Below are 26,901 nucleotides of genomic sequence, written 5' to 3' on the forward strand. Positions count from 1 at the left end.
GCAAAAAATCTCTTTATATAGTAGATAGAACTTTTACTGAATTACATAATATGATGATTTAGATATATCCCATAAGTAGATAGAACTTGTTTTGATGATTATTTGAGATACCCATGTGTCTTTTAATTATTGTCTTAACCTCTTGACCTTTGTTTTAAGAGTAATTCATGTCGCATTATCCTCCCATCTCAGCCATCCGTTTGATGTGGAATCTCAAACATTATTTGATACTATTATTTTTCTTTCATTAATTCAAAAAATAATATTTTTTTATTTAATTGTTTATGGGAAACAAAATTTCAAACGACCCAACTAAATTGAAAGACTTGTAAAGTTTTTTTTTTTTTTAATCTTGTTGGTCGGCACATGTAGAAAGCATCTTATGTTGTGTGTGAATGGTTGCAGTCAAGGTCAAGGAAAGTGAGAATGCAAAGAAAAATACTCCTTGGACTTGGTGGAAGTTGGAACGACCTTGTCTTGTATTCCACATGACTCATGTGGTGTCTTTTTGAACTTCAATTTTTATTTTATTTTAAAATGAAAATTTAGAATACCCTTACAAAACTGGCAATATTAGGTTTACCCCTGAAAAATGCAAGATTAGATTTAACCTTTGATAAGAATTAATGGTGAAATTTTGATTTTATTTAAATTTTAATATAATAATTTAAGTTTCTTAAAATTACTTTGAATAAAATCAAAATTTTGCCATTAATTCATCAACAAAAAGGGTTGTTGACTTTCAATCAAGGGGTAAATCTAATCTCGCATTTTGTATTACTTGATCATGTTCTATTTGGAAGACTAACCGAAAATGACCCAAACACCCTCATCTTCAGTCTCTAGTTTAAAACCATTTGTTTTTTCTCCCCCAAAATCAGTCATCTTGAACTTCTAAGGTAAATTTATTTTCTTCAATGTTAAAAAGTTAAGAGCAAGACGGGGAAGTAGACGATGCATGTCTTTCTGCAGAATTAACACTTGGATATTTTTGGTTTGTTGGTTGCATTGGTATCAATTTTCCACAAGAGTTCAAAGATGAGTTTGAAGAGATTAAACATTATTTATCTTAAAGGTTCAAGAGCTTAAACTTGCATATTTTTGTAAGAAAAATGAAGGGTTTTCGGTGGGAGGCTTAAGATGATGGAACTTGCATCATTTTCTATTAGTCTTCCAATGTAGAACAATGTCAAACGACAAATACAAAAATCTAAAGAGAGAAGCTAATGATGAAGAAAAGCATTAGTGGGTGTTTATGGCCATTTTTTAGGGAACTTTGTAAGCACAGAGACTTCTAATATGCGATGAACCTTAGAAAATATACATTCCTTGATATTGAAGCATTTATTAAACATATGTGCTATGAACCTGAAAATAAAACATTTAAAAAAATTAATATAATATATTAGCGGGGGTTGGCCTCCTCGTATCTTGCCTATTCGAGAAGCCAAAACCTTCTAATGGACTTCTCTCAAATGTTCTTCCCCCAAACTAAATCCTGATTTATAACCAGCTTCCTACATATGAAATAGAAAAGTCAAGGCATCCTAAATAATTAGTAATCAACAAAAATCTAATCAAATCTTTAAAGTGTTCAATAATGTTTTACGCCTGATTTGTGCCAATATTTAACACCCACTCTAACACAACCCTCCTCGATAAAATTTAACTGAATCAAGCTACAAAGCAGCAATATGCGAAAGCTCATATGCAAGAATTTGCAAGCTAAATAATGTCATAAACACAATATGTTCTCTATGATACATAATTTGATCTGAGGTTTTCTCATTGGAGTAAAAATAAATAAATAAATTTATCAACAAAGGTGCGAAACAATATTACCCATATTATTCACGCTCTCAATCTCAACAGGTTTTATCTTTTATTCCAAGTGGGAGGCTATTGTACCGTGCATGCTTTTAAAAAATGTATTTTGTGTGTATATGATGGGCTTCATTTCTTTGCCTGATCATGTTCCTTTGTCTGGAGAGCCATTGACATAACATGCAGCCTATTTGTTATCTCAGCGAAAGATGGTCGGGCTGCCGGATCATTTGACCAGCTCTGTTCCATTAGCAATCTCCACTTGGGATTACAATGATCTGGAATAGGTGGCCGGAGCTTGTTGCTCTTAATCCCCCCTTCATGCATAGATTTCAACAAGATCGATTTTTGTTAGTGTTGGATAAGAGTGTGACATGGTTGCAGTATTTAACTAAATAAACAGAAAAAACTCAAAATGATGGAAATAGTCTATAATTTATTTCTACGGCACCGTGAACATCTTTAAAAAAAGGGGTAAATTTGAGGTACTTCTCTGGGTTTTGGAGAAAATAAGAGGGCCCCCTTTTTGCAAACTGATGACATACCAGCCTTGACAGACATTAACCAAAATGCCAGCGCCTTCAAACTCTTCCCAAAATTGTTTATTTTCCCCCCAGAACACATCGTCTTTGATCTTTTCAACATATAGTCTAAAAAATATTTATCCCCATTTTCAACCTTCAATCCTCAAGAACAAGAGAGGGTTTTGGGGAAGAGAAATCAAGGGTTTTTAACTAGAGGTTGAAGATAAAAAAAAAATGAAAAGAAAAGAAAAGAAAACCCTAGAGGTATAAGAGATTGAAGAATTTTTTTTTTTTTGGTGGGGGGGGGAGGGATCAAGGTTTTTTTTACAAGATGTTGAAGACAAGGGCATTTCGGCCATTCTGTTAGTCTTTTTGATGATGATACTACTAGAAATTGGAAATAATTTTTTGGTTTTCTATATCTACCATTGGTATGGATAAATGTAATAATAACATAAGACACAAAAACAAGCAAAGGAATGGTTATTGTGTCTCATGTAATGCAAACATGTGCATGACAAATGAATCACATCCACCAATGTTTCTAAAAAAATGGTGGGGTCCTTTTAATTGTAGTGTCTTTGGGCGTGACATCAATATATAGAACATGTCATGGTTCCAAAAGTGTGTTATAGGTCATATGAAAATTCTCCATTCAAAACAACAAGCACTTAATTATTAGGTTAATGACAATGTCTCACTTATGATTGCATCACGATGCATATTGGTATAAGGCTGTTTCCCAGTCAGGATCTCCCACATTGCAATGCCAAATGAAAAAACATCAACCTGTCAAAACCCAAATTACGCATTTAGTTACAAAACAGTTCATATTTTCTTCCACACTACTTATTTTTCTGAGTAGCGTTTTGGTGTTGGTTATGGGTATCGGTCCTAATGTTGAAGCCGCTCAATTAACCTCCAAAGCCTAGAGTAAGCGCAAGGCAAGGTTTAAAATCTCCTCTCGAGGCTATCTTTCAGTCACGTGAAGCATTCAATGTTTTGTTCCAGTCCCAGCCAAAACCAGAATGTTCCTTCAAACATTCCCAAACAGAATGAAACTTTGAACCATGGTGCAAGATCCATATATTTTTCTGATACTATAATAGTTTAACATGGCGTTCGACAGCCAACGTTAGGGAGTCAATTTTGTCCTATATGATTTAAAAGTTTCGGATTGAGCTGGGTTTTTTTATGAGGATGATCTGTAGGGTGAGGAGATCATTCTCACAAAAAATCAGCCCAATCTGAAACTTCTAAATCCATCAAAAGTGGTTTACAAATTATCGTAAAAATCAACGGTCCACAATTCTAATCACCTTTTATGGGTTTAGAAGGTTCATACTGGGCTGATTTTTTGTGAGGATGATCTCCTCATCATAGTGATCATCCTCACAGAAAATCAGCTCAATCCAATGTTATCAAATAGCATATGCGATAGCATATTGCACAAAATATACATTATTTTTTTAAATAAATAAAAACAGTAAAACATAAGAAAAAAAGGGGAAAAATATTTAAAAAATTAGAAAAATATAAGAAAATAAAAACAGACCTATAACAATATATTTTGATACTATGATCTTCTGTTAGAATGCATAAAGTGGATTCTGCTTTTATAATCTAATCATTGGATACTATGATCTTTTGTTAGAATGCATAAACTCAATATTTTGAAAAAAAAAAAAAAAAAAAGAAAGTAGTAAAAATAAGATTTAAAGAGAATATATGCGAGTGAAAGAATAAAAGAAATAGTTTAGAATAATACATTGATAGGGGTGGAAATAGGGTGGTTGTAGGAGAAGATAGATTAAAAAAAACTTGAATTTAATGTTCCAATAATTAAATCATTGCCTATTGGAGTAATATGTCATCACATATTACAATATGCAATCGCATATTTTTGTATAGCATATGCGTTTGCATTTGACAACACTGGCTCAATCTAACACTTTTAAACCATATAGGACAAATCATTGGCTTCGTGTTGGCTCCCTAACGTTGGCTGCTGAACCTGACCCATATATATATATGGGGAATGCTAATGTCTAATAATACCCTTGCCAATTTTGTTTTTTAGTGAAAAAGACAAGAGTATGTTTGTCTTTTACATAATAAATACATATATTATGCACTTAATAAATGGATTTATTATGTTGGCATTGATTGCCAAAGCATTTACTACAAACAATGAATTAAAATCCAAAGACTAAAATCCTCTTGCCATTCATTATATAAAAATCAAGCAAAAGACTAACATACCCTTGACTTTTTCACTAAAAAACAAAATGGGTATGTGTATTTTTGGAAAGTGAATATGGTGGAGAATACTAACATCCCCATAAGGCATTAAACATTTGCGTGCGTGTGTGTGCAGCTGAATCATATTTGACATAGATCCCATGCCCCACCTCACGCCATTTCTTGTTGGCATGGGTGGTACATTGGTGGGGTTCGGGTAATATGTCCGAAATCCCATGAATGATAGTGATCTAACCTTCTCAAAAACTTGGTCGCTGCTACCATTCAATAGTTCTGGTGCCATCCATGGAGGGTTCCTCGTACACCACCTGAGACATGAGTGTGGTGTTTAATTCTTGACAATCCAAAATCTCCAACCTGAAAATTGTCAATTTCTAGTAACCATGATCAGAAATGATAAAAAATAAAGAGTAAATAATGGAAGCAAATCTTTGAGAGAATTGTCAAGACTGAAAATCAGTATTGTTGGTAGCTAAAGGTTTTCTACATTTAGGCACCCAAGGTTTCAAGAACTAGTATTGCATATGTGAAAAGCTAAAATTCCAAACACCGATCTCAAAGATGCATCCAAGTCCAACTACTCATTAACATGGCCCAAGCAGCTAATTATATATATAAGGTTCTCTACTACTAATCACCTTGCATATGGGCCGTTTGGAATCTCTCATATTGACAAGTAAATTGTCACATTTGAGATCGAAATGGACAACATTTTTCGAATGCAAGTATTCCATGCCAAAAGCTGCATCCATTGCAATTACGAGCCTTTTATGATGATCAAGTGCCCTACAAGAAGCATTCCAATGTCCCATAAATTAATTAGCTAATTAGAGGGGACATAAAAACAGAGAACCAAGTGGAGATGAACTCACCTGTCCTTCCTTAGTAAGACATGCCTGAGTGATCCATTCGCCATGAATTCAGTTACGGTCGCTAATGTTCCCCCGGCCCCATCCGGAACCACCCCGTAAAAGGCTAACACATTTGGATGGTGAAGTGATGAGAGGATTGCCGCCTCTTTCCAAAAGTCGGTAGTCTGCAGAGGCAAAAGAATAATCTAATCACTCACAATCATGTACAGGGTACATTTCCATTAAGATAGATTCTATTGCCACACCAACTTTTACTAAAAGCACCCCAATTCATATGTAAATCACCATAGAATTGAAAGAAATTTCAGCACTTAAAAAAGAGTTTTTTTTATTTCTGGACTCACCAATCGCTCTTGCTCGGATAATCTCCCCGAGAAACAACTCTTCTTTATTCTCTTTATAGCAATGTCTGTTCCAAGCCATTTCCCATGATAAACAGTTCCAAAAGAACCAGATCCTAACTCTCTTATTTCTTCAAGATCGGCATTCTTTATGATCTGTCCATGAGTATCTGGAATATTCAGCTACATATAAAGTTTCAAACTTTCCTAATAAATGATAAAGAGAGAAAGAAACTTCACTCTTAAATTAGAAATTGAAACAAGAAGCTGCATGTTCAAACCATTCTACTTAATAATAATAATGATAATAATCAGAAACAAAGCATGTTAAACAAGGAAACCTATACTCATAAATTAAAGAATAACATTAGAAATGAGTTCAAACCTGCAAACCATGGGCGATTGCTTCCATTTCAGCAATTGCAGCATCACTGATAGGTTCATCCATATCTGATTCATCAGCTTCAATGTCCTTTGGCATATAAGTGGAAGTAACAGTGACTCAATAGATTCAAAACTAAATGGAACCAAAAAAAAATGTTACCTGGGACTCAAACCCTGAAGATAGGGCACAAACAGGATCCATAGGGGTATTTTCATTTCTTGGTTCGGTCAAAGCACACTTCTCATCCTTGTCAACTCTTTGACTCTTCCCAAGAAGATCAGATCCTTGAATTTGCTCTCTTACTATATCTGGAAAAAATTCCTGATGTTCATCCATCAAAGTTCAATATTTTAAGATTCGATTCAGGATTTTCCTTGTAAAGAAAGCTCTAATGAAATCAAGTTCGACTCATCTTTCTCACGAATAAGATCGTGTGCGCCTGTATTTGGGATGCTAAATTCTGCCCACTAGAGCTTTTCCTGAAAGTAGAGCTCACACTCACAATGCCATTAACAGCTAAATGTTCAGAATTCTTTTGTTTCGAAAGAACATGGGCTTTCGGATTCAATTGAAGAGATGACGAACAATTGAAGTCGTTGACCATCAACCCTTCAATTTTATTTATTTATTTATTTATTACATTGCCTCTTTGACCAGTCCTTCTTCTATATTAATTGAAAATACCTGAATATCTTTTTCTTCAACTTCTAATTAAAAACCTCTGAATCTCTCCCTAAAACCATTCATCTTCAAATTCTTCAACTATACAGTAATACAACTAAACCAAAAATGTCTGAAAATGACCGAGACATTATGCCCATGTTGTCTTGTAGGGAAACCATAATCCGAAACAACAGAAGCGCCCAATGTTGTCTTGGGAATTTCTAAAATCTCAATCTTTTATTTGACTGAGAGATTCAAGAGTGGGTTGAGACTTGTATTTTTTTCCTTTAAATATTGTGTTTTATAATAGAACAATCATGAATCCGCCTCTATTTTCTAATTCCCATTTAAATTAGGAAGCACTTCCAAGTGAAAAATGCAACTCGGGTATGTTATGAGAACTACTTCTAACTTCTTAGAAAGTAGACACATAAAATTTTTTACTCACAGAAAAGTTAATATGAGATTTTGTCGTGTGTTGAGAGCATTCTCAAATTTTAAAGCTTCCCTCATTAGGCTTCGTGCAAGATTGATCATCATGGATTTCATAGAATCCTAAATTGACATTTCTGTGAGCAAAAAAATCTCTTTATATAGTAGATAGAACTTCTATTGAGTTATATAATATGATGATTTAGATATATCCCATAAGAGTGGATAGAACTTGTTTTGAAGACTATTTGAAATACCCATGTGTCTTCTAATTATTGTCTTAACCTCTTGACCTTCGTTTTAAGAGTAATCTATGTTGCATTATCCTCCCATCTCAGCCGTTTGTTTGATGTGGAGTCTCAAATATCGTCTGATACGATTATTTTCTTTCCATTAATTCAAATAATTACTTTTTTATTTAATTATTTATAAAAAATAAAATTTTAAACGACCCAACTAAATTGAAAGACTTGTAAAGTTTTTTTTCTCTTTATCTTGTAGGTCAATACATGTAGAAAGCATCTTATGTTGTGTGTGACCGGTTGCAGTCAAGGTCAAGGAAAGTGAAAATGCAAAGAAAAATACTCCTTGGACTTGGTGGAAGTCGGAACGACCTTGTCATGTATTCCACACGACTCATGTGATGTCTTTTTGAACTTCAATTTTTATTTTATTTTTTTTGGAGAAAGGAAATTTATTATACCTTTACAAAAGTGGTAATATTAGGTTTACCCCTGAAAAATGCAAGATTAGATTTAACCCTTGATAAGAATTAATGGTGAAATTTCGATTTTATTCAAATTTTAATACAGTAATTTAAGTTTCTTAAAGATACTTTGAATAAAAATAAAATTTTGCCATTAATTCATCAACAAAAAGGGTTGTTGACTTTTAATAAGGGGCAAATCTAATCTTGCATTTTGTATTACTTGACCATGTTCTATTTTGAAGACTAACCGAAAATGAGCCAAACACCCTCATCTTTAATCTTCTAGCTTAAAACCATTGATTTTTTCTCCCCCAAAATCAATCATCTTTAACTTTTAGGGTAAATTTATTTTCTAGTTATCAACCTTTAGATTCCATTTTCTTCAATGTTAAAAAGTTAAGAACAAGACGGGAAAGTAGACGATGATGGGTTTTTTTTCATGACCCCAACCCATGTTTTTCCACACCATTAACACTTAGGTATTTTTGGTTTATTGTTTGCATCCGTATCAATTTTCTACAAGAGTTTGAAGAGGTTAAACATTATTTATCCTAAAGGTTCAAGAGCTTAAACTTGCATTTTTTTTTTTAAGAAAAATGAAAGGTTTTCGGCGGGAGGCTTAAGATGAGGGAACATGCATCATTTTCTATTAATCTTCCAATGTAGACCAAATGTCAAGCGACAAATATAAAAATCTAAAGAGAGAAGCCAATGATGAAGAAAAACATTAGTGGGTGCTTATGGCCACTTTTGAGGGAACTTTATTAGCAGACAAACTTGTAATGTGCTATGAGCCTTAGAAAATATGCATTCCTTGATATTGAAACATTTATTAAACAAATGTGCTATGAACCTGAAAATAAAACGGTTGGATTAAGAAAATTCTTAAAATTAAATTAATTACGAAGTCTTAATTAGACTATAAAGGTGATTACATAGTATAATAAGAGAAAAAGACTAAAAAGGATAAAAAAAAACATATTTAAAAAAAAACTAATAAAATAGAGTTATTCAACACTCCCCTCAAGTTAGTGTGTGGATATCAGCAATGCCAAACTTAGACAAGACGCCTTAAAAGGCGATTTTTCTAACACCTTTAGTAAGAATATTGACAAGTTGCTGAGATGTGAGAATAAATGAAGTACAAATCTGCCCAGAAATAATATTCTTTTTAATGAAATGTCGATTAACTTTAATATGCTTTGTTCTGTCATGATGAACCAGATTTACTATTATATTAATAACTGATTTATTATTACAATATAGTAAAAATGGGATTGTCACGAGAAGACACAAATCAATTAGTAAGGTATTGAGCCACAACAACTCACACACTCCAAGTGCCATAGTTATGTACTTTGACTAAGCACTAGATCGAGAAACTACATCCTGCTTCTTACTGCGCCAAGTTACCACTAACTTTAAAACAGTACCCAGAAGTGGATAGTCTATCAGTCACTGAACTAGCATAATCTGTATCAGTCCATGCCTCAACGCGAAGATGACCATGATTACTGAACAAAATACCTCGACCAGGATATCCCTTACGATATCTAAAAATACGATAGACAGTAGTAAGATAAGATGTGATAGGAGAGTGCATAAACTAACTTACAACACTAACAATATAAGCAATGTCTGGATGAGTCATAGATAAATAGATCAATTTTCCTACAAAACGTTGATACTGGTCAATATTCGACAAACACTCCCCCTCATAATCAACCAACCTATGATTCTACTCAATAGGAGTATACGGGACGAAAACCAAGCTGACCGGATTCACTGAGTAAATTAAGGACATATTTACCCTAAGAGATAAAGATATCAAAGTGGGACCACACAACCTCAATGCCCAAAAAATAGCGAAGATGCCTAAGGTCCTTAATCTCAAATTGACGTCCTAAATAAGATTTTACCTCTGTAATGCTGTCACAATCATCTCTAATAAGGACAATATCATCCATATAAACAATCAGAACAACAATTTTTCCCTGGGAATGACGCAAGAAAAGGGTATGATCAGCAAAACTCTGATGGAAACAAAACTAATGAATTGCCTTAGTAAAGTGCTCAGACCTTGCGCAAGAGAGGACAGTGAAGACAACAGACATGTCCAGAAGAAGTAGCTGCAAGAAAATCAGGAAGTTGGACCATATAGATTTCTTCTTGAAGATCACCATTGAGAAATGCATTCTTGGCATCTAACTGAAAGAGGGGCTACCCTCTGATAGCAGCAACAGAAAAGAAAACACGAATGGTGATCATCTTGGCAACATTAGCAAATGTCTCCTGGTAATCAATCACATAAGTCTAAGCATAACCTTTAGACTTCTTCCTGAAGATCATCATTAATAAATGCATTCTTAACATCTAACCAAAAAGGAGCCACATTATGATAGTAACAACAAAAAAGATAACTCGAATAGTAGTCATTTTGGTAACATGAGCAAATGTTTCATGGTAATCAATCTCATAAGCTGAGTATAACATTTAGACTTCTTCCTGAAGATCACCATTAAGAAAATGCATTCTTGACATCTATCTGAAAGAGGGGCCACCCTTTGATAGCAATAACAGAAAAGAGAACTCGAATGGTGGTCATCTTAACAACATGAGAAAATATCTCATGGTAATCAATCTCATAAGTCTGAGCATAACCTTTAGCCACTAGACGAGCCTTATAATGAACAATAGAACCATCAGGATTATGCTTAATGGCGAACACCCAATGACATCCCACAGCATTCTTCTCAAGCGGAAGATGAACTAGTTTCCAAGTCTGCGTTTTTTTAAAAGTATTCAGATACTTACCACTCAAGATGGGCAATAACATCTGCAATAGTATTAGGAAGAGAAACAATGGAAATAAAAGCAAGAAAACTCCAATGTGAGGGTAAGATAACAGAATCAGGTGCATAATTAGAAATTGGATAAGTACAAATGCATTTACCCTTACGAGTGACGGTAGAACGATCATCACAAGGGACAGTATGAAGCGGAACCGGAGGCTAGGAAGCGAGTTGGTCTGACATAAAAGTGATGGTAGTATTGCATGGCTGTCGAGAGTAAACCTACAATCGATGAGGTAATGAATTGACAGGAGATGGAGAAGGAGGAACGGGTATGGAATGAGGAAATAACAATGGAGAGAGGTTATTATCAAGGAAATCTAGAGGAAACCACTCAGACAGAATGCTAACTGATCTAGTGTAGTATGAGGTATGCTCAAAGAAAGAGATATCCCGATAAATGAAACACCTTCGAGAGGGGGGGATTATAATAGCAGTATTCTTTTTGGGTAAATGAATAATCTAAAAAAATACATTTTACGATCTTAAGGTCAAATTTAGTACGAGTTTGATCAAGAATTTGAATAAAGTAGACTCACCCAAACACACACAGAGAAAGTGGAAACAAGGGACATCCGGATGGAACTGAAGGAAGGAATAAACAAACTGAAATACCTGGGAAGGGTCCGATTAATAAGGTAAACAGTAGTAAGAACTACATCGGCCTAATAGGATTATGGTACGTTCATGCCAATAGAAAGATACGGGCTAACTCCAAAACATGACATCATTTTTTCTTTCTGATGGACCATTCTGCTAAAAAATCCTAACATTGGACATTTGATGTTCAATGCCAAACTCTAAACAAAGCTTCAATACCTCACTATTGGTGTATTCGGTACTATGATCAGAACAGAAATTCTTGACAGTACGATCAAACTGGGTATGAACCATAGTAAGAAATTGCTTGAAGATCTCATATACTTCACTCTTGTGTTTCATAAGATAGACCCAAGTGATACGACTGTGGTCATTGATAAATAAGACAAAATAATGAAAACCAAGAGTAAATGGGACGAGGAAATGACGCCACACATCAGAATGAATTAGGTCAAATAGAGTAAATAAAATAATATTCATATTAATAGGATAATGAAAACTAACATGTTTAGCTAATTAACAAATTTCACAAGAAAAATCAAACGAATTAGTATTATAAAATAAAGCAGGGAATATGTGTTTCAAATTTCCAAAGGAAATATGGTCTAAGCGTAAGTGTCAATGCATTACAAGTGCCTTATTAAACTAACTACGACTACTAAGTTGAGAAATAAAATGAGTGCTAGGTAAAATAGGTGCTTCCAAGATATGTAAGACATTCACTTCACGTCCAGTGTCAATCGTCATCTTTAACTCCATATCCTAAAAGACATAATTAGAGAGATAAAAGACTACATTGCAATTCAAATTTTTAGTAATGCTACTAACGAAGATAAGATTAGTAGTAAGTTGAAGAGCATGTAGTGTATTAGTTAAGGATAAAGAAGGTGTAATAAGAAAATGACCTTGACCAACAATAATTGATAAATAACCATCAGCAAGGGAAACTTTGTGATGATCAAAACAAACACTATAGATTTTGAATAGAAAGGATATACCAGTCATGTTATCTGAGGCATTAGAATCAATGATCCATGGTGAGGAAGTGGTGGAAACAATGTGTGCAGATGCAAAGGTACCTAAGTGAGTGAAAGTAGAGACCGGCTGAGATGAAGTCTCCATCTGATTGAAGAATTGCCTGAACTTGTCGAATTCAGCCTGGGACATAGATACCAAATCTGATAAGGGGGTAATGGTTGAAGGAAATGTCTGATCAGTAGTTGACTGAGAGACTACATGAGCTAAGGATCGTTGAGACATTTGATGTTGCTGATTAGGATGACCATGAAACGCATAACAACGGACCCAATTTTCCACAGTGATCACACTTATGTCCCTAACGTGTAGACAGAGATCTACTAAGAAACAGTGAAAAATATATGCGAACAAGCATAGTAGAGTGGTCTCCAAAAGAGTAGGGTAGGACAGTTGTACGACGACTCTTATCATATAAGACATAAAAATATGTAGTCTATAGGGACGGAATGGGATCCATATTCGATAAATGAACTCTCGCATACTCAAAACTCATCCTAGAAACCAACTAAAAACTGAAAGACTCAATTCTTATCCAGAATCGACGCATATAATGCCTCATTAAGAAGGTCCTAGCATAGGATGAGGTATAAAAGGTCAACTCTTCCCCTCAAGCACTTAATTGTGATACATAGGTGGTGACTGAAGAGTCACCTTGCAAAAAACGAAAAATCCTACGCTCTAAGTTAAAGATACGAACATCGTTTTAACATTGCGAGTAAATATTCTTTACGGAATCTCATACCTAGTTTGTTGTCTTTGAAGATATAAAACCAGCCACAATGTGTGGTTGTATAGATGTAACCAGCCAATAACGAACCATAGAATCATTAACAAACCATTGGGGGTAATGAGTATCAATCGGTGTAGGTTGTTTGTCCGCCCCTGTGAGGTAACCAATATTTTCTTTTCCACCAATAAACACTTCAACCGATCGTACTTAAAGAAGATAATAAGAACCATCTAATTTTAAGGTGGTAATTTGCATGTCTGAAAAGTCGATCGAATGAGAGGGAAAATTGCTTGATCCATCACTATTACTGGTGATCGAGGAAGAAGACGTCTCGGAAGCCATCAAAGAGTCGATGTACTTTGATTTGAAGAGGGTTCAAATAAGAAACTGATCACAACACCCTAAAGGTGACAATACACAATTGTAAGAGGCGTGGAAGGTGATTAAACACTGTTGTAGGTTACCAGAGCAGTCATTAACTCAATCGTAAAGCACCAAGGAGTAGTTATGCCGCTGTCGTAAGCTTCAAACAACAACTTCTTGTTGTAACCTTCAAACAACATTGTTATGAGCACAGCCCCAAACAGCACAACTGTTTTTATCGCAACCCCCAAACAATAGCTTGTTGTGATCGCAGGTCACATAGGTATCAAAAAAAGAAGTGCGCCTATCTCAAAAAAAAATTTAACAAACAGCCAAGGAGGTGTTAAAGCTAGTCTTTGTAGATGGTCCAAGGGCTATCGTTTAGCCTAAAACCCCAATAAGGGTGATGTTTTAATCTATGACAAGAGGTGTTAAAGATGGATTTAAGAGAGGATGGGGACAATGGGGTTTGTAGTAAGAAAGAGGAGGGCAATGAACCTGACTCTGATACCAAGTTGGATTGAGAGAATTCTTAAAATTAAATTAATTACAAAATCCTAATTAAGCTTTAAAGGTGATTACATAGTCTAATAAGTGGAAAAAACTAATTAGGAAGAAAGACATAAAAAAAAAACTAATAAAATAGAATCATTCAACAAAAACATTCAAAAAAATTAATATAATATATTAGCGGGGGTTGGCTGGCCTCCTTGTATCTTGCCTATTCGAGAAGCCAAAACCTTCTAATGGACTTCTCTCAAATGTTCTTCCCTCAAACTAAATCCTGATTTATAACCAGCTTCCCACATATGAAATAGAAAAGTCAAGGCATCCTATATAATTCATATCACCAAGAATTTTCATCCAATCAAATATATCGTATTAGTAATCAACAAAAATATAATCAAAATCTTTAAAGTGTTCAATAATATTTTACGCCTGATTTGTGACAATATTTAACACCACTTTCAACCTAACACAACCCTCCTCGATAAAATTTAACTGAATCAAGCCATACAAAGAAACAATATGCAAAACCTCGTATGCAAGCTAAATAATGTCTTAAACACAATATGTACTCTGTGATACATAATTTGATCTGAGGTATTCACATAGGAGTAAAAATAAACAAATAAATTTATCAACAAAGGTGTGAAACTATATTACCCATACTATTCACACTCTCAATCTCAACAGGTTTTATCTTTTAATCCAAGCGAGAGGCTATTGCACCGTGCAGGCTCTTAAAAAATGACTTGTGTGCGTATATGATGGGCTTCATTTCTTTGCCTGATTATGTTCCTTCGTCTGGAGAGCCATTGACATAACACGCAGACTATTTGTTATCTCAGTGAAAGATGGTCGGGCTGCCGGATCAGTCGACCAGCACTGTTCCATTAGCAATCTCCACTTGGGATCACAATGATCTGGAATGGGTGGACGAAGCTTGTTGCTCATAATCCCCCCTTCACGCATAGATTTCAAAAAGATGGAATTTTTGTTAGTGCTGGATAAGAGTGTGACATGGTTCCAGTATTTAACTAAATAAACAGAAAAAACTCAAAATGATGGAAATAGTCTCTATAAATTACTTCTACGTTACTGTGAACATCTTTAAAAAAAAGGGGTAAATTTGAGGTACTCCACTGGGTTTTGGAGAAAATAAGAGAGCCCCCAGTTTTCAAATTGATGACATACCAGCCTTGACAGACATTAACCAAAATGCTAGCGCCTTCAAACTCTTCCCAAAATTGTTGATTCCCCCCCCCCCCCCCCCCCCCCCAAAAAAAAAAAAAAAAACACACCGTCTTTGATCTTTTCAACATATAGTGTAAAAAATATTTATCCCCATTTTCAACCTTCAATCCACCAGAACAAGAAAGGGGTTTTGGGGAAGAGAAATCAAGGGTTTTTAACAAGAGGTTGAAGATTAAAAAATGAAAAGAAAAGAAAAGAAAACCCTAGAGTTATAAGAGATTGAAGAATTTTTTTTTTTTTTTTTTTTTGGTGTGTGGGGGGGGGGGGATCAAGGTTTTTTACAAGATGTTGAAGACAAGGGCATTTCAGTCATTTCTGTTAGTCTTTTTGATGATGATACTAATAGAAGTTGGAAATAAGTTTTTGGTTTTCTATATCTTCCATTGGTATGGACAAATGTAATAATAACATACGACACAAAAACAGGTAAAGGAATGGTTATTGTGTCACATGAAATACAAACATGCGCATAACACAAGAATCACATTCACCAATGTTTCTAAAAATAATGGTGGGGTCCTTCTAATTGTAGTGTTCTTTGGGTTTGACATCAATATATAGAACATGTCATGGTTGCAAAAATTTGATATAGGTCATATAAAAATTCTCCATTCAAAACAACAAGCAATTAATTATTAGGTTAATGACAATGTCTCACCTATGATTGCACCACAATGCATATTGGTATAAGGCTCTTCCCCAGTCAGGATCTCCCACATTGCAATGCCAAATGAAAAAACATCAACCTGTCAAAACCCAAATTGTGCATTTAGTTACAAAACAGTTTATATTTTCTTCCACACTTCTTATTTTTCTGAGTAGCGTTTTGGTGTTGGTTATGGGTATCGGTCCTAATGTTGAAGCCGCTTAATTAACCGCCAAAGCCTAGAGTAAGCGCAAGACAAGGTTTAAAATCTCCTCTCAAGGCTATCTTTCAGTCACGTGAAGCATTCAATGTTTTTGTTCCAGTCCCGCCCAAAACCAGAATGTTCCTTCAAACACTCCCAAACGGAATGAAACTTTGAACCATGGTGCGAGATCCATATATTTTTCTGATACAATAATATTTTAACGTGGCGTTCAGCAGCCAACGTTAGGGAGTCAATTTTGTCCTATATGGCTTAAAAGTTTCGAATTGAGCTGATTTTTTGTGAGGATGATTTGTAGGGTAAGGAGATCATCGTCACAAAAATAAGCCCAATCTAAAACTTCTAAATCCATCAAAAGTGGTTTATAAATTATCGTTAAAAATCAATAGTCCACAATTCTAATCACTTTCGATGGGGTTAGAAGGTTCATATTGGGCTGATTTTTTGTGAGAATGATCTCCTCATCGTAGTGATCATCCTCACAAAAAATCAGTTCAATCCAATGTTATCAAATAGCATATGCGGTCGCATATTGCACAAAATATATATTATTATTTTTTAAAATAAATAAAAACAGTAAAATATGAGAAAAAAAATGGGGAAATATTTAAAAAATCAGAAAAATATAAGAAAATAAAAACAAACCTATAACAATATATATTTGGATTTTGTATAGCACTTATTTTTCAAATTGAATAAAATTAATTACATTTAGTCATTTAGTAACAAGAATAAAAGAACTCAAGAAGCTAAATAGTCAATAATATATAAACTAGTCATGATACAAAGGTGGCCTACTTTAATTATCAAGGTCATCTTTGGAAGTACATATGCTATTGGTGGGCGGATGTGTTCGCCTGCATCAGAAGCCCAAAAAGAGGACCTTGATGCGGATGATCTAGATGATGTCATGGAGACCCAACCTCCGGAGTCTCGGACACCTCTAGACCTGACTCCTGATGATGCTGACAAGTTTGAGGATGATGTTATCCCTATTGTATCCCCACCCACAGATCCCGATCAACGTAAAGGTGGCGATACTCTACACCCTCAAGGTTGTATACAAAAGATGACTACTGCTATGCGAATTGGCTAGACATTGGATAAGCTCGTAGATATAATTCACACCCAGACATCTGCTTCATGCAACCCCATTCCTATTAAAGAAGTTAGTATTCAAGAGTCCATCAACCTCTTAGACCAGCTAACAGATGTAACCCCCAACGGTGATCACTATCGTTTTGCATTAAAGATGTTTATGAAGAACAAGCAATTTAGAAAGGTTTTTTATGAGTTACGATTAACAGCTATTCGTCTTGGGTGGTTGGAGGGCAAGATGCTGATTTTCTGACTAGGAAGGATTTTTAGACATTTTTTTCCATGTTCTATCTATTTTTATGTTAGTTTTATGATGCACCTATAGGGTACACCATATTACTTTTTTCACTAATATGATGCAATATACTCTGTTTATTTTATATTGGATAGATATTTTATTTTATGTTGGATGGATATTGTGATTAATATTATGAATGATGATTTATGTTGTATGTGGTGGATATTATTTAATTGTGTTTTTTATTTCTGTATTATAAATTGGTTTGTATTTAATTTAATATGGATTCAAATACAGGTTATATGGATTCAGATGATGATGCGACTGATACCATCAATTCAAATGGTGATACCACTAATACTATCGATCCTAGTATTTTAAATATAGTCACGACAGGAATGGTCATAACTTCTTTATTTTATTACAAGAATTTCTTAATTAGAGAGCCACATAGTAATAGTTGGTACACAGAAATTGACTTTGTGCGGGATATACTAAATGATAATCCTATAACATGTCACGCACTATTTAGAATGGAAAGACACGTCTTTCTGAATCTATGTACCATTTTAAAGGAGCGAGATCTATTAAAGATGGAACGATACGTTACTATTCAAGAATAAGTAGAAATGTTCTTATTGATAATAGAACACAATTAAGGGCACAAAATAATTGTAAATCGTTTTGTTTCACTCAATTCAAATAGTTAGCAAGTATTTCAACATAATTCTTTTGACTATTGTGAACTTGTCAATGTCCTTAATTGTACCTCCCAACCTTAATGAAGTCTCCCCGCATATCCATAACAATCCTCATTTTTTGTTTTATTTTAAGATAATTTCTTATATATATACTTTAAAAAAAATTATTTTATTAATGTTTATAAATTAATATATTAAAATATATGTAGGGTTGTATTGGAGCAATAGACAGGACACACATTAGTGTATTTGTACCAATAGAAGAACAAGTGCGATATCGAGGACATAAGGGCCTCACACAAAATATAATGGCAACATGTCCGTTTGACATGTTCACTCATGTGGTGGTTGGTTGGGAAAGGTCAGCTAATAATCCACGTGTCTCCCTTGATACATTGAATAATCTCAGTTTAAATTTTTCGTATTTTCTACCAGGTCTGTATGTAAAAGTTTGTCAATTATATATGTTTATTTATAATATAAAATTTTATTTTTTTATAATAGGTAAATATTATCTGGTAGATGCTGGGTACCCACTCATGGATGGTTATCTCGCACCTTATTGAGGTGTTCAATACGATCTACAAGACTATATGAGATCACGGGCAAATGGTCGAAAAGAACTATTCAATCACTTACATTTTTCACTTTGAAGCATGATCAAGCAGACATTTGGGATTTTGAAGGCAAAATGGCCAATATTGAAGTTGATGCGTTCATATAATTTAGACAAACAACAAAATATTATTATTGTCTGCATGGCATTGTACAATTTTATCAGAAATATGTCATTGTTGATGAAGAATTTGCTCGATTCAAGGAAGAAAGATCAATGGAAGAGAAAGAAGAGAGCATCACTGATCAAGAGTATCCAGTTCCCCATCAGTAAGTCGTCAGAGCCAACAAACAATGAAAATACAGAGGAATTCAATAGTCGATGCCATTTATACTGGCAATTATTAATACATTTTCATATTATATTTATTACTTTGTATTGTAAGTGTAAATATTATTATTCGATGTTAGGATAAAAATTATACTATGTTTAAGTATATTTCCAAGATTCCATGCTTATTTATTTCTGTTTTTGTGTATGATAAATTGCATTGATGGCAACCTATATGTATCCACCATTTTATTCATGTGGTCGAGTGATGACATTAATTACAGTTAAAACAAAAGAAAATTATGGGAGGATGTTTTATAGGTGTCTATCTTGGCAGATAATATCTCATTAATATTAATATTATGTGCCTACTTATATAATTAGATTGATATTAATTCATGTGTTATTTTACTTTATATAAACATGCAGGGTCTTTTGTGTGGGCAGATGGAGTTGACATTATCGATGATAATGTTATTCAAGATAAAGTAACAGAGACAAATAAGAAAAATGAAAAATATATCTTGTATGCATTTGTTGGATGCATATTTGTCATGTTTTTATTTATTTCAGTCTATTTATTATTAGCTATGGTTATTATGTTTAAATGATGTTAGAATATAAATGAGATATTATGTGGATGTGTTATATATATAGGATGTTATGTGGATGTTGGATTGTGTATTATGCAAGTATTTTCTTTATCAGGAAAATTGCATATGTCCATTTTTTAGATAAGATGCTGGAGAAATTTCGATAGAATTATAAAATTTATAAATTTATTTAAAGTAAAATAATTATTTTTATAATTTTTTAATATAAATTTATTATATTTATATATATTCAGTGTAATTATATATTTATTAGAGTATTCTGGTCATTTTTGGTGCACTTTGAGTGCATTATCAAGATTAAGAGTATTCTGGTCATTTTACTCAAGATAAAATAACGGAAGCAAATAAGAAGAATGAAAAATATATCTTATATGCATATTTTTCATGTTTTTATTTATTTCAGTTCTACTTATTATATTAGCTATGGTTATTATGTTTAAATGATGTCAAAATAAAAATTAGATGTTATGTAGATATGTTATCTATATAGGATGTTATGTACATGTTGGATTGTGTATTATGCAGGTATTTTCTTTATCAAGACATATATCCATTTTTTAGAGATGCTGTCGAAATTTTGATAAAATTATAAAATTTATAAATTTATTTAAATTAAAATAATTTTTTTAATATAAATTTATTATATTTATATATATTTAGTGTAATTATATATTTATTAGGGTATTTTGGTCATTTTACCAAAATACAGTAGAATCCAGTAGCTGTATCAAACAATAATTACCAAATTCTAGTAAACAGCACAACACTTTTACAAGACTCTATCAAACAAACTTTTCAGTGTTCCAGCATTTTACAATTGCTTCTTACAGCAGAATCTGATAGCAAATTTTGACAATGATATCAAACGGAGCCTTAGTAACAAGAATAAACGAACTCAAGAAGCTAAATAGTCAATAATATATAAACTATTCATGATACAAAGGTGGCCTACTTTAATTATCAAGTTCAAGTTTTAGTTCTAGATAATTAACGTGGATTCTGTTTTAATAGTTTAATCATTGGATACTATGATCTTATGTTAGAATGCATAAACTCAATATTTTGAAAAAATAAAGTAAAAATAAGATTTAAAGAGAATATATGTGAGTGAAAGAATAAAAGAAATAGCTTAGAATAATGCATGAATAGGGGATGGAAATAGAATAGTTGTAGGAAAAGATAGATTAAAAAAATTTGAATTTAATGCTCCAATGGTCAAATCATTGCCTATTGGAGTAATATGTCATCACATATTGTATATGTCATCGCATATTACAATATGCGATCACATACTTTTGTATAGCATATGCGATCACATTTGGCAACACTAGCTCAATCCGAAACTTTTAAGCCATATAGGACAAATCGATTGCTCCGTGTTGGCTCCCTAACATTAGCTACCGAACCTGACCCATATATATATATATATATATATGGATATGGAGAATGATAACATCCAATAATACCCTTGCCAATTTTGTCTTTTAGTGAAAAAGACAAGGGTATTTTTGTCTTTTACATAATAAATGCATTTATTATGCTCTTGATAAATACATTTATTATGTTGGCATTGATTGCCAAAGCATTTACTACAAACAAGAATTAAAATCTAAAAACTAAAATGCCTTTACCATTCATTATATAAAAATCAAGCAAAAGACCAACATACGCTTGTCTTTTTCATTAAAAAAATAAAAAGGGTATGGGTATTTTAGGAAAGTGAATATGGTGGAGAATGCTAACATCCCCATAAGGTATAAAACGTTTGCTTGCATGTGTGTGCAGCTGAGTCAGATTTGACATAGATCCCATGTCCCACCTCATGCCATTTCCTATTGGCATGTGTACATTGGTGGGGTTCGGGTAATATGTATGAAATCCATGAATGATGGTGATCGAACCTTCTCAGAAACTCGGTTGCTGCTACCATTCAATAGTTCTGGTGCCATCCATGGGAGGGTTCCTCGTACACCACCTGAGACTAGAGTGTTGCGTTTAATCCTTGACAATCCAAAATCTCCAACCTGAAAAATGTCAATTTCCAGCAACCATGACCAGAAATGATAAAAATAAAGAGTAAATAATGGAGCAAATCTTCGAGAGAATTGTCCAGAGTGAAAATTAGTATTGTTGGTAGGTAAAGGTTTTCTACATTTAGGCACCCAAGGTTTCAAGAACTAGTATTGCGTATATGGAAAGCTAAAATCCCAAACACCGATCTCAAAGACACATCCAAGTCCAACTAATCATTAACATGGCCCAAGCAGCCCGTTATATATAAGGTTCTCTACTACTAATCACCTTGCATATAGGCCGTTCGGAATCTCTCATATTGACAAGTAAATTGTCACATTTGAGATCGAAATGGACAATATTTCTCGAATGCAAGTATTCCATGCCAAAAGCTGCATCCATTGCAATTACGAGCCGTTTATGATGATCAAGTGCCCTACAAGAAGCATTCCAATGTCCCATAAATTAATTAGCTAATTAGAGGGGACACAAAAACAGAGAACCAAGTGGAGATGAACTCACCTGTCCTTCCTTAGTAAGACATGCCTGAGTGATCCATTCGCCATGAATTCAGTTACGGTCGCTAATGTACCCCCGGCCCCATCCGGAACCACCCCATAAAAGGCTAACACATTTGGATGGTGAAGTTTTGAGAGGATTTGTGCCTCTCTCCAAAAGTCGTTAGTCTGCAGAAGCAAAAGAATAATCACTCACAATCACGTACAGGGTACATTTCCATAGCTAATAAATTAAGTGAGATTCTATTGCCACACCAACTTTTGCTAAAAGCACCCCAATTCATACGTAAATCACCATAGAATTAACACACATCTTGGATGCCATAAAAGAAATTTCAGCACTTAAAGAGTTTTTATTTCTGGACTCACCAATCGCTCTTGCTCAGATAATCTCCCCGAGAAACAACTCTTCTTTATTCTCTTTATAGCAACGTCTGTTCCACGCCATTTCCCATGATAAACAGTTCCAAAAGTACCAGATCCTAACTCTCTTATTTCTTCAAGATCGGCATTCTTTATGATCTGCCCATGAGTATCTGGAATATTCAGCTACATATAAAGTTTCGAACTTTCCTACTAAATGAAAAAGAGAGAAAGAAACTTCACTCTTAAATTAGAAATTGAAACAAGAAGCTGCATGTTCAAACCATTCTATTTAATAATCCCAAACAACGCATGTTAAACAAGGAAACCTATACTCATAAATTAAGAATAACATTAGAAATGAATTCAAACCTGTAAACCATAGAAGCATGCTTCCATTTCAGCAATTGCAGCATCACTGATAGGTTCATCTGTATCTGATTCATCAGCTTTAATGTCCTATGGCATAGAAGTTTAAGTAACAGTGACTCAATAGACTCAAAACTAAATGGTCTGAACGAAATGGAAAAAAAGAATGTTACCTGGGACCCAGACCCTGGAGTGATGTTCTTGGCATCCGCTACATGTGGAACAACTGTTGAGGAAAAGTGGATGTCGAGAGCCATCCTATCTGTTGCATCTTCAACCATAACCAATGATTCCAATTGATCTTGTTGAACATAACTATTATCAGTGGGATCTGACTTGACTAAGATAACATCTTCCACATTGGACACTTTACTAGGGTACCCCCCAGGATCCAGCTTATCAACCTTATGATTAGGATAAATCACAGGAGCCTCATCAAGGAGAGAAACATCTATCCTTGAAGAATCAGCAACCTGATTCTGAAACAAAGACCAAGTAAGAGAGGGTTCGTTTATATGCAAGTTCAAGCTTGCCTCCGCAACAGTGCCTACTAAAGGAGCTAAATTTATAGAGTTTATGACTATCGGTTCTTGATCACCCATTTCCTTCTGAGACACAACGGGTAGTGACGAAGGTGATGCACAAGAAGATAAGGCACTGGAGGAACCACAAACAGGATCCATAGGGGTATTTTCATCAGAAGATGTGCATGGCAAGACTCTGCTTTTCTCATTTCTTGGTTCAGCATTCATTGGTTCGGTCAAAGCACACTTCTGATCCTTGTCAACTCTTTGGCTCTTCACAAGAAGATCAGATGTTGTTTCGTCCAATTGGAATCCTTGAATTTGCTCTCTTACTATATCTGGAAAAAATTCCTGATGTAGAAGAGAACCCTTTTCATCCATCAAGTTCAACATTTTAAGATTCGATCCAGGATTTTCCTTGTAAAGCTCTAATGAAATCAAGTTCGACTCATCTTCGGTAGTTTGATCTTTCTCACGAAGATCGGGAGCGCCCAAGCGAATACATTCATTTCTATCAGAGACATCTGGACAATGAGAAGAATTTGGCAAATACAGATTCCTCAGGGAGCCAATTGACTCTGTATTTGGTAAATTCTTTTGGAACTCAGGATTGGAAATGTCGGTATTTTCAAGTTGTATCAGCCCATTGTTCCAGGCACTTGGGTTGGTTACTTCTTGGAAACAATAAACAGACTTATCCCCATGTTCTTGCAGTTGTGAATCAGAAAGCACTTGAGGAATCCCACGACGAGAGCTGGACGATTCGTGTGATCCTGACAGATCTTCGAGCTGAGAGAGCAACTTGTCAGAATGAAAGGCCCTTTCCTTGACCATTGGCCTCTCACAGGAATACTCATCCAAATCACTATTATTTCGGCCCATTGCCGGTAAAGCCGCAAAATCTTCGTTGGGTCTCCATTCATGGAAATGTACTCCACGGGGTTGATTTGGTTTTTTGATATCCAACACTTGTTTGTTAGGATAATAATGATGGACCGATGGTGTCGGACCATGTGGAGGATCACAATCACTGGTGGTATCAATGGAGTACTTGTCGGGTGGTAATTGATTAGGAGATTTGGTTGGATTTTGGGGAGCAATAAAAAACTGGTCAGGAGGATGTGACAACATCCCTACCAAATTTGAAGAACTAACATCATCTCTGATCTCCGAAGGATGCAATGAAGTGGGGAAATTCGAATTTCCATCAACATTATGTCCCAGTTGGGATGCTAAATTCTGCCCACTAGAGCTTTTCCTGAAAGTAGAGTCCACGATGCCATTAACAGCTACAAAATACTCATATTCAGAATTCTTCTGTTCTGTAACCCTTGTTTCGAAAGAACATGGGCTTTCGGATTCACTTGAAGAGATGAGGAATAATCGAAGTCGTTGACCATCAACCCTTTCAAGCCCATTGTATTCCTCCATCATATTCTGAAGATCTTCATCTGATGACACAGATATAAGAGCATCTAGATCCTCACCAGGGAGTTGGTACTTGATTGTATGCGGTTGATTGCAAATTTCCATTGTCTTCCGTACAAACTCAACCCATGAAAGGGTCTTTCTTATGTTTATAATCCGTGTCTCCCCACCCACATATCTAAGCTTTCCATCACTTGGCCTTGGCAGAATTCTTCCACCAAAGCTGCAAAGGCATTTCATCTTTCCAAGTTGTGAACCATCGGAAGTTCCGGACCCATAAGGGGTGTACCCATGAAGAGACTCTGAAACAGGTGGATCAGTTGACCCTCGATAGCAATTCATTTGATTTTGATCAAAATAAGTCATCGATTCTTTTCCACCAACACTAATCTCCTTGTGATATTTGCTTGCTTTATCGGAATAAGCCTTGCTCTCAACCTTCACGTCTGGAACATCATTACTACATTCAGAATCCGTTCTCGTTAGTCCAAGAATTCCAGTGAGACCCACATACCCCACCTGATGATTCTGATTGAAATTAAATCCCGCTCTCTTGAACTGGCTCTGATCCATATTAGGAATGTTGGATAGTCTTGAAGTGACCCCATCCTGAAGAAACTCTAGAGAAAATTCTTCACCTGTCTGTGGCAAGACATTATGCCCATGTTGTCTTGTAGGGAATCCATAATCTGAAACAACAGAAGCTGAACCTTGCTGTATCCGCCGGCCTGAAGGGCCAACAGCCACATTTTTCATGGTTTCAATTGAAATCCCTCTCTTTTATTTAGCTGCATGATAACATTCTCTAGCTCCTCGAAGCCGTATTTCGTCTCTCCATCGAATTTCCAAATCAATGGTGAAGGTCATTATCCAGCACTTACAATAAAATATGCAAATCTTCAGCTTCAGATATCTATTTTAACTGAAAAAACATTTGAATTTGACCGAAAACGGGTGGAAAAAAATGTAGCTCAACTGTAATGGTTTATGCACATAGTTCATCAACCTTCAGAATCAACCACATTAATCCCTTAAGTATTCGAGAGTCGAACCAAAATGGGTATCCAATAATTAACTATCAATCAAATCCTGTCCGGTAAAATACTCAAAAAGAAAAACAGAAAAGCTAGAGAACACTCATCATAGGTTCAACCCTCCTGAAAATTCCCGCCATCTGAGCACAGGAACAATAGGAATTCAATTGGAGAATTTTCCAAGAATCAAACAGCTGAATCACAAAATAATGAGAAATCAGAGAAGTAGTGAAGGAATTAGAAGAAAATTCGAGATGATTGTCTAACAAAAATCATATTATAAAATTCGAGATTTGGGTATCTTTCAAAATAAAAAATTTCGATATGGGTAACAATCAAAATCAAGTGAAATCAAACAGACAGGGTAGAATTTCTACAAAAAAAAAAAAAATTGTTCAAGAACACATATACCTGTCTTTCTTCTATTAATGAGCTCCAGAGCTCTCTCTCTTTCCAAATTCGATTTTTCTTCCTCTCGATCTATTTAGGGATCGAATTGGAAGAACCCAAAAGATGGAATTCGAATTTGATTCAGGAAATTTTGACTGTTTGAGGTGTTGTTTGAATTGATGGATGGGATACAAACACCAATACCAGAATAAGGAGGCATAAACTCAAGAGGTATCTGAAACAATTTTTTTTTATAAAAATTATTATTATTTTTTCTTTTTAACTCTTCCTCTGTGTCTCACTCAAAAGAAATTTTTATTTATTTATTAACCTTTTTTATTCCCCTCCCTCTCTTCCTGCTTTTGATGTTGTGGGCCCAATGTCCACCGCCCTGAATGAAACACTCAAAAAGGATTGGAAATGGAGATCTGGTCGTCAACTGATCCCAAATTGGATCCGGGTCGATCCAATTCAATCCATAATGGTCCCTAGGACCTTTATGT

The 26,901-nt window shown here is 34.6% G+C and overlaps 1 protein-coding gene and 1 pseudogene across 4 annotated transcripts; both read right to left on the reverse strand.

Annotated features, from left to right (window-relative positions):
* Positions 1-1,648: 1,648 nt before the first annotated feature.
* On the reverse strand, positions 1,649-6,874 carry LOC147396672 (RAF-like serine/threonine-protein kinase 20; annotated as a pseudogene). The gene is made up of 8 exons (XR_015180884.1): positions 6,368-6,874; positions 6,209-6,295; positions 5,827-5,979; positions 5,483-5,646; positions 5,249-5,396; positions 4,846-4,967; positions 3,050-3,137; positions 1,649-2,141 (listed from the first exon to the last, which is right to left on the reverse strand). The product of XR_015180884.1 is annotated as an RAF-like serine/threonine-protein kinase 20 (transcript).
* A 7,578-nt stretch (positions 6,875-14,452) lies between these two features.
* On the reverse strand, positions 14,453-26,688 carry LOC147396673 (RAF-like serine/threonine-protein kinase 20). Of its 3 annotated transcripts, none has more exons than XM_086451710.1 (9): positions 26,420-26,685; positions 23,196-26,148; positions 23,026-23,112; positions 22,660-22,812; positions 22,295-22,458; positions 22,061-22,208; positions 21,661-21,783; positions 16,012-16,099; positions 14,453-15,061 (listed from the first exon to the last, which is right to left on the reverse strand). In XM_086451710.1, the coding sequence occupies exons 2-9, from the start codon at positions 25,728-25,730 to the stop codon at positions 14,874-14,876; spliced, it is 3,486 nt and encodes a 1,161-aa protein (XP_086307836.1). In that variant the 5' UTR covers positions 25,731-26,148; positions 26,420-26,685; the 3' UTR covers positions 14,453-14,873. The 3 variants fall into 3 exon arrangements, with proteins under 3 accessions (XP_086307836.1, XP_086307835.1, XP_086307837.1); XM_086451709.1 differs by having other exon boundaries at positions 23,196-26,202; XM_086451711.1 differs by lacking the exons at positions 14,453-15,061; positions 16,012-16,099 and adding an exon at positions 16,128-16,354 and having other exon boundaries at positions 23,196-26,202; positions 26,420-26,688.
* Positions 26,689-26,901: the final 213 nt, after the last annotated feature.

Source organism: Akebia trifoliata, chromosome 8 (assembly GCF_017979445.1).
Source record: "Akebia trifoliata isolate Shusen 1 chromosome 8, ASM1797944v1, whole genome shotgun sequence".
Lineage (NCBI taxonomy): Eukaryota > Viridiplantae > Streptophyta > Magnoliopsida > Ranunculales > Lardizabalaceae > Akebia > Akebia trifoliata.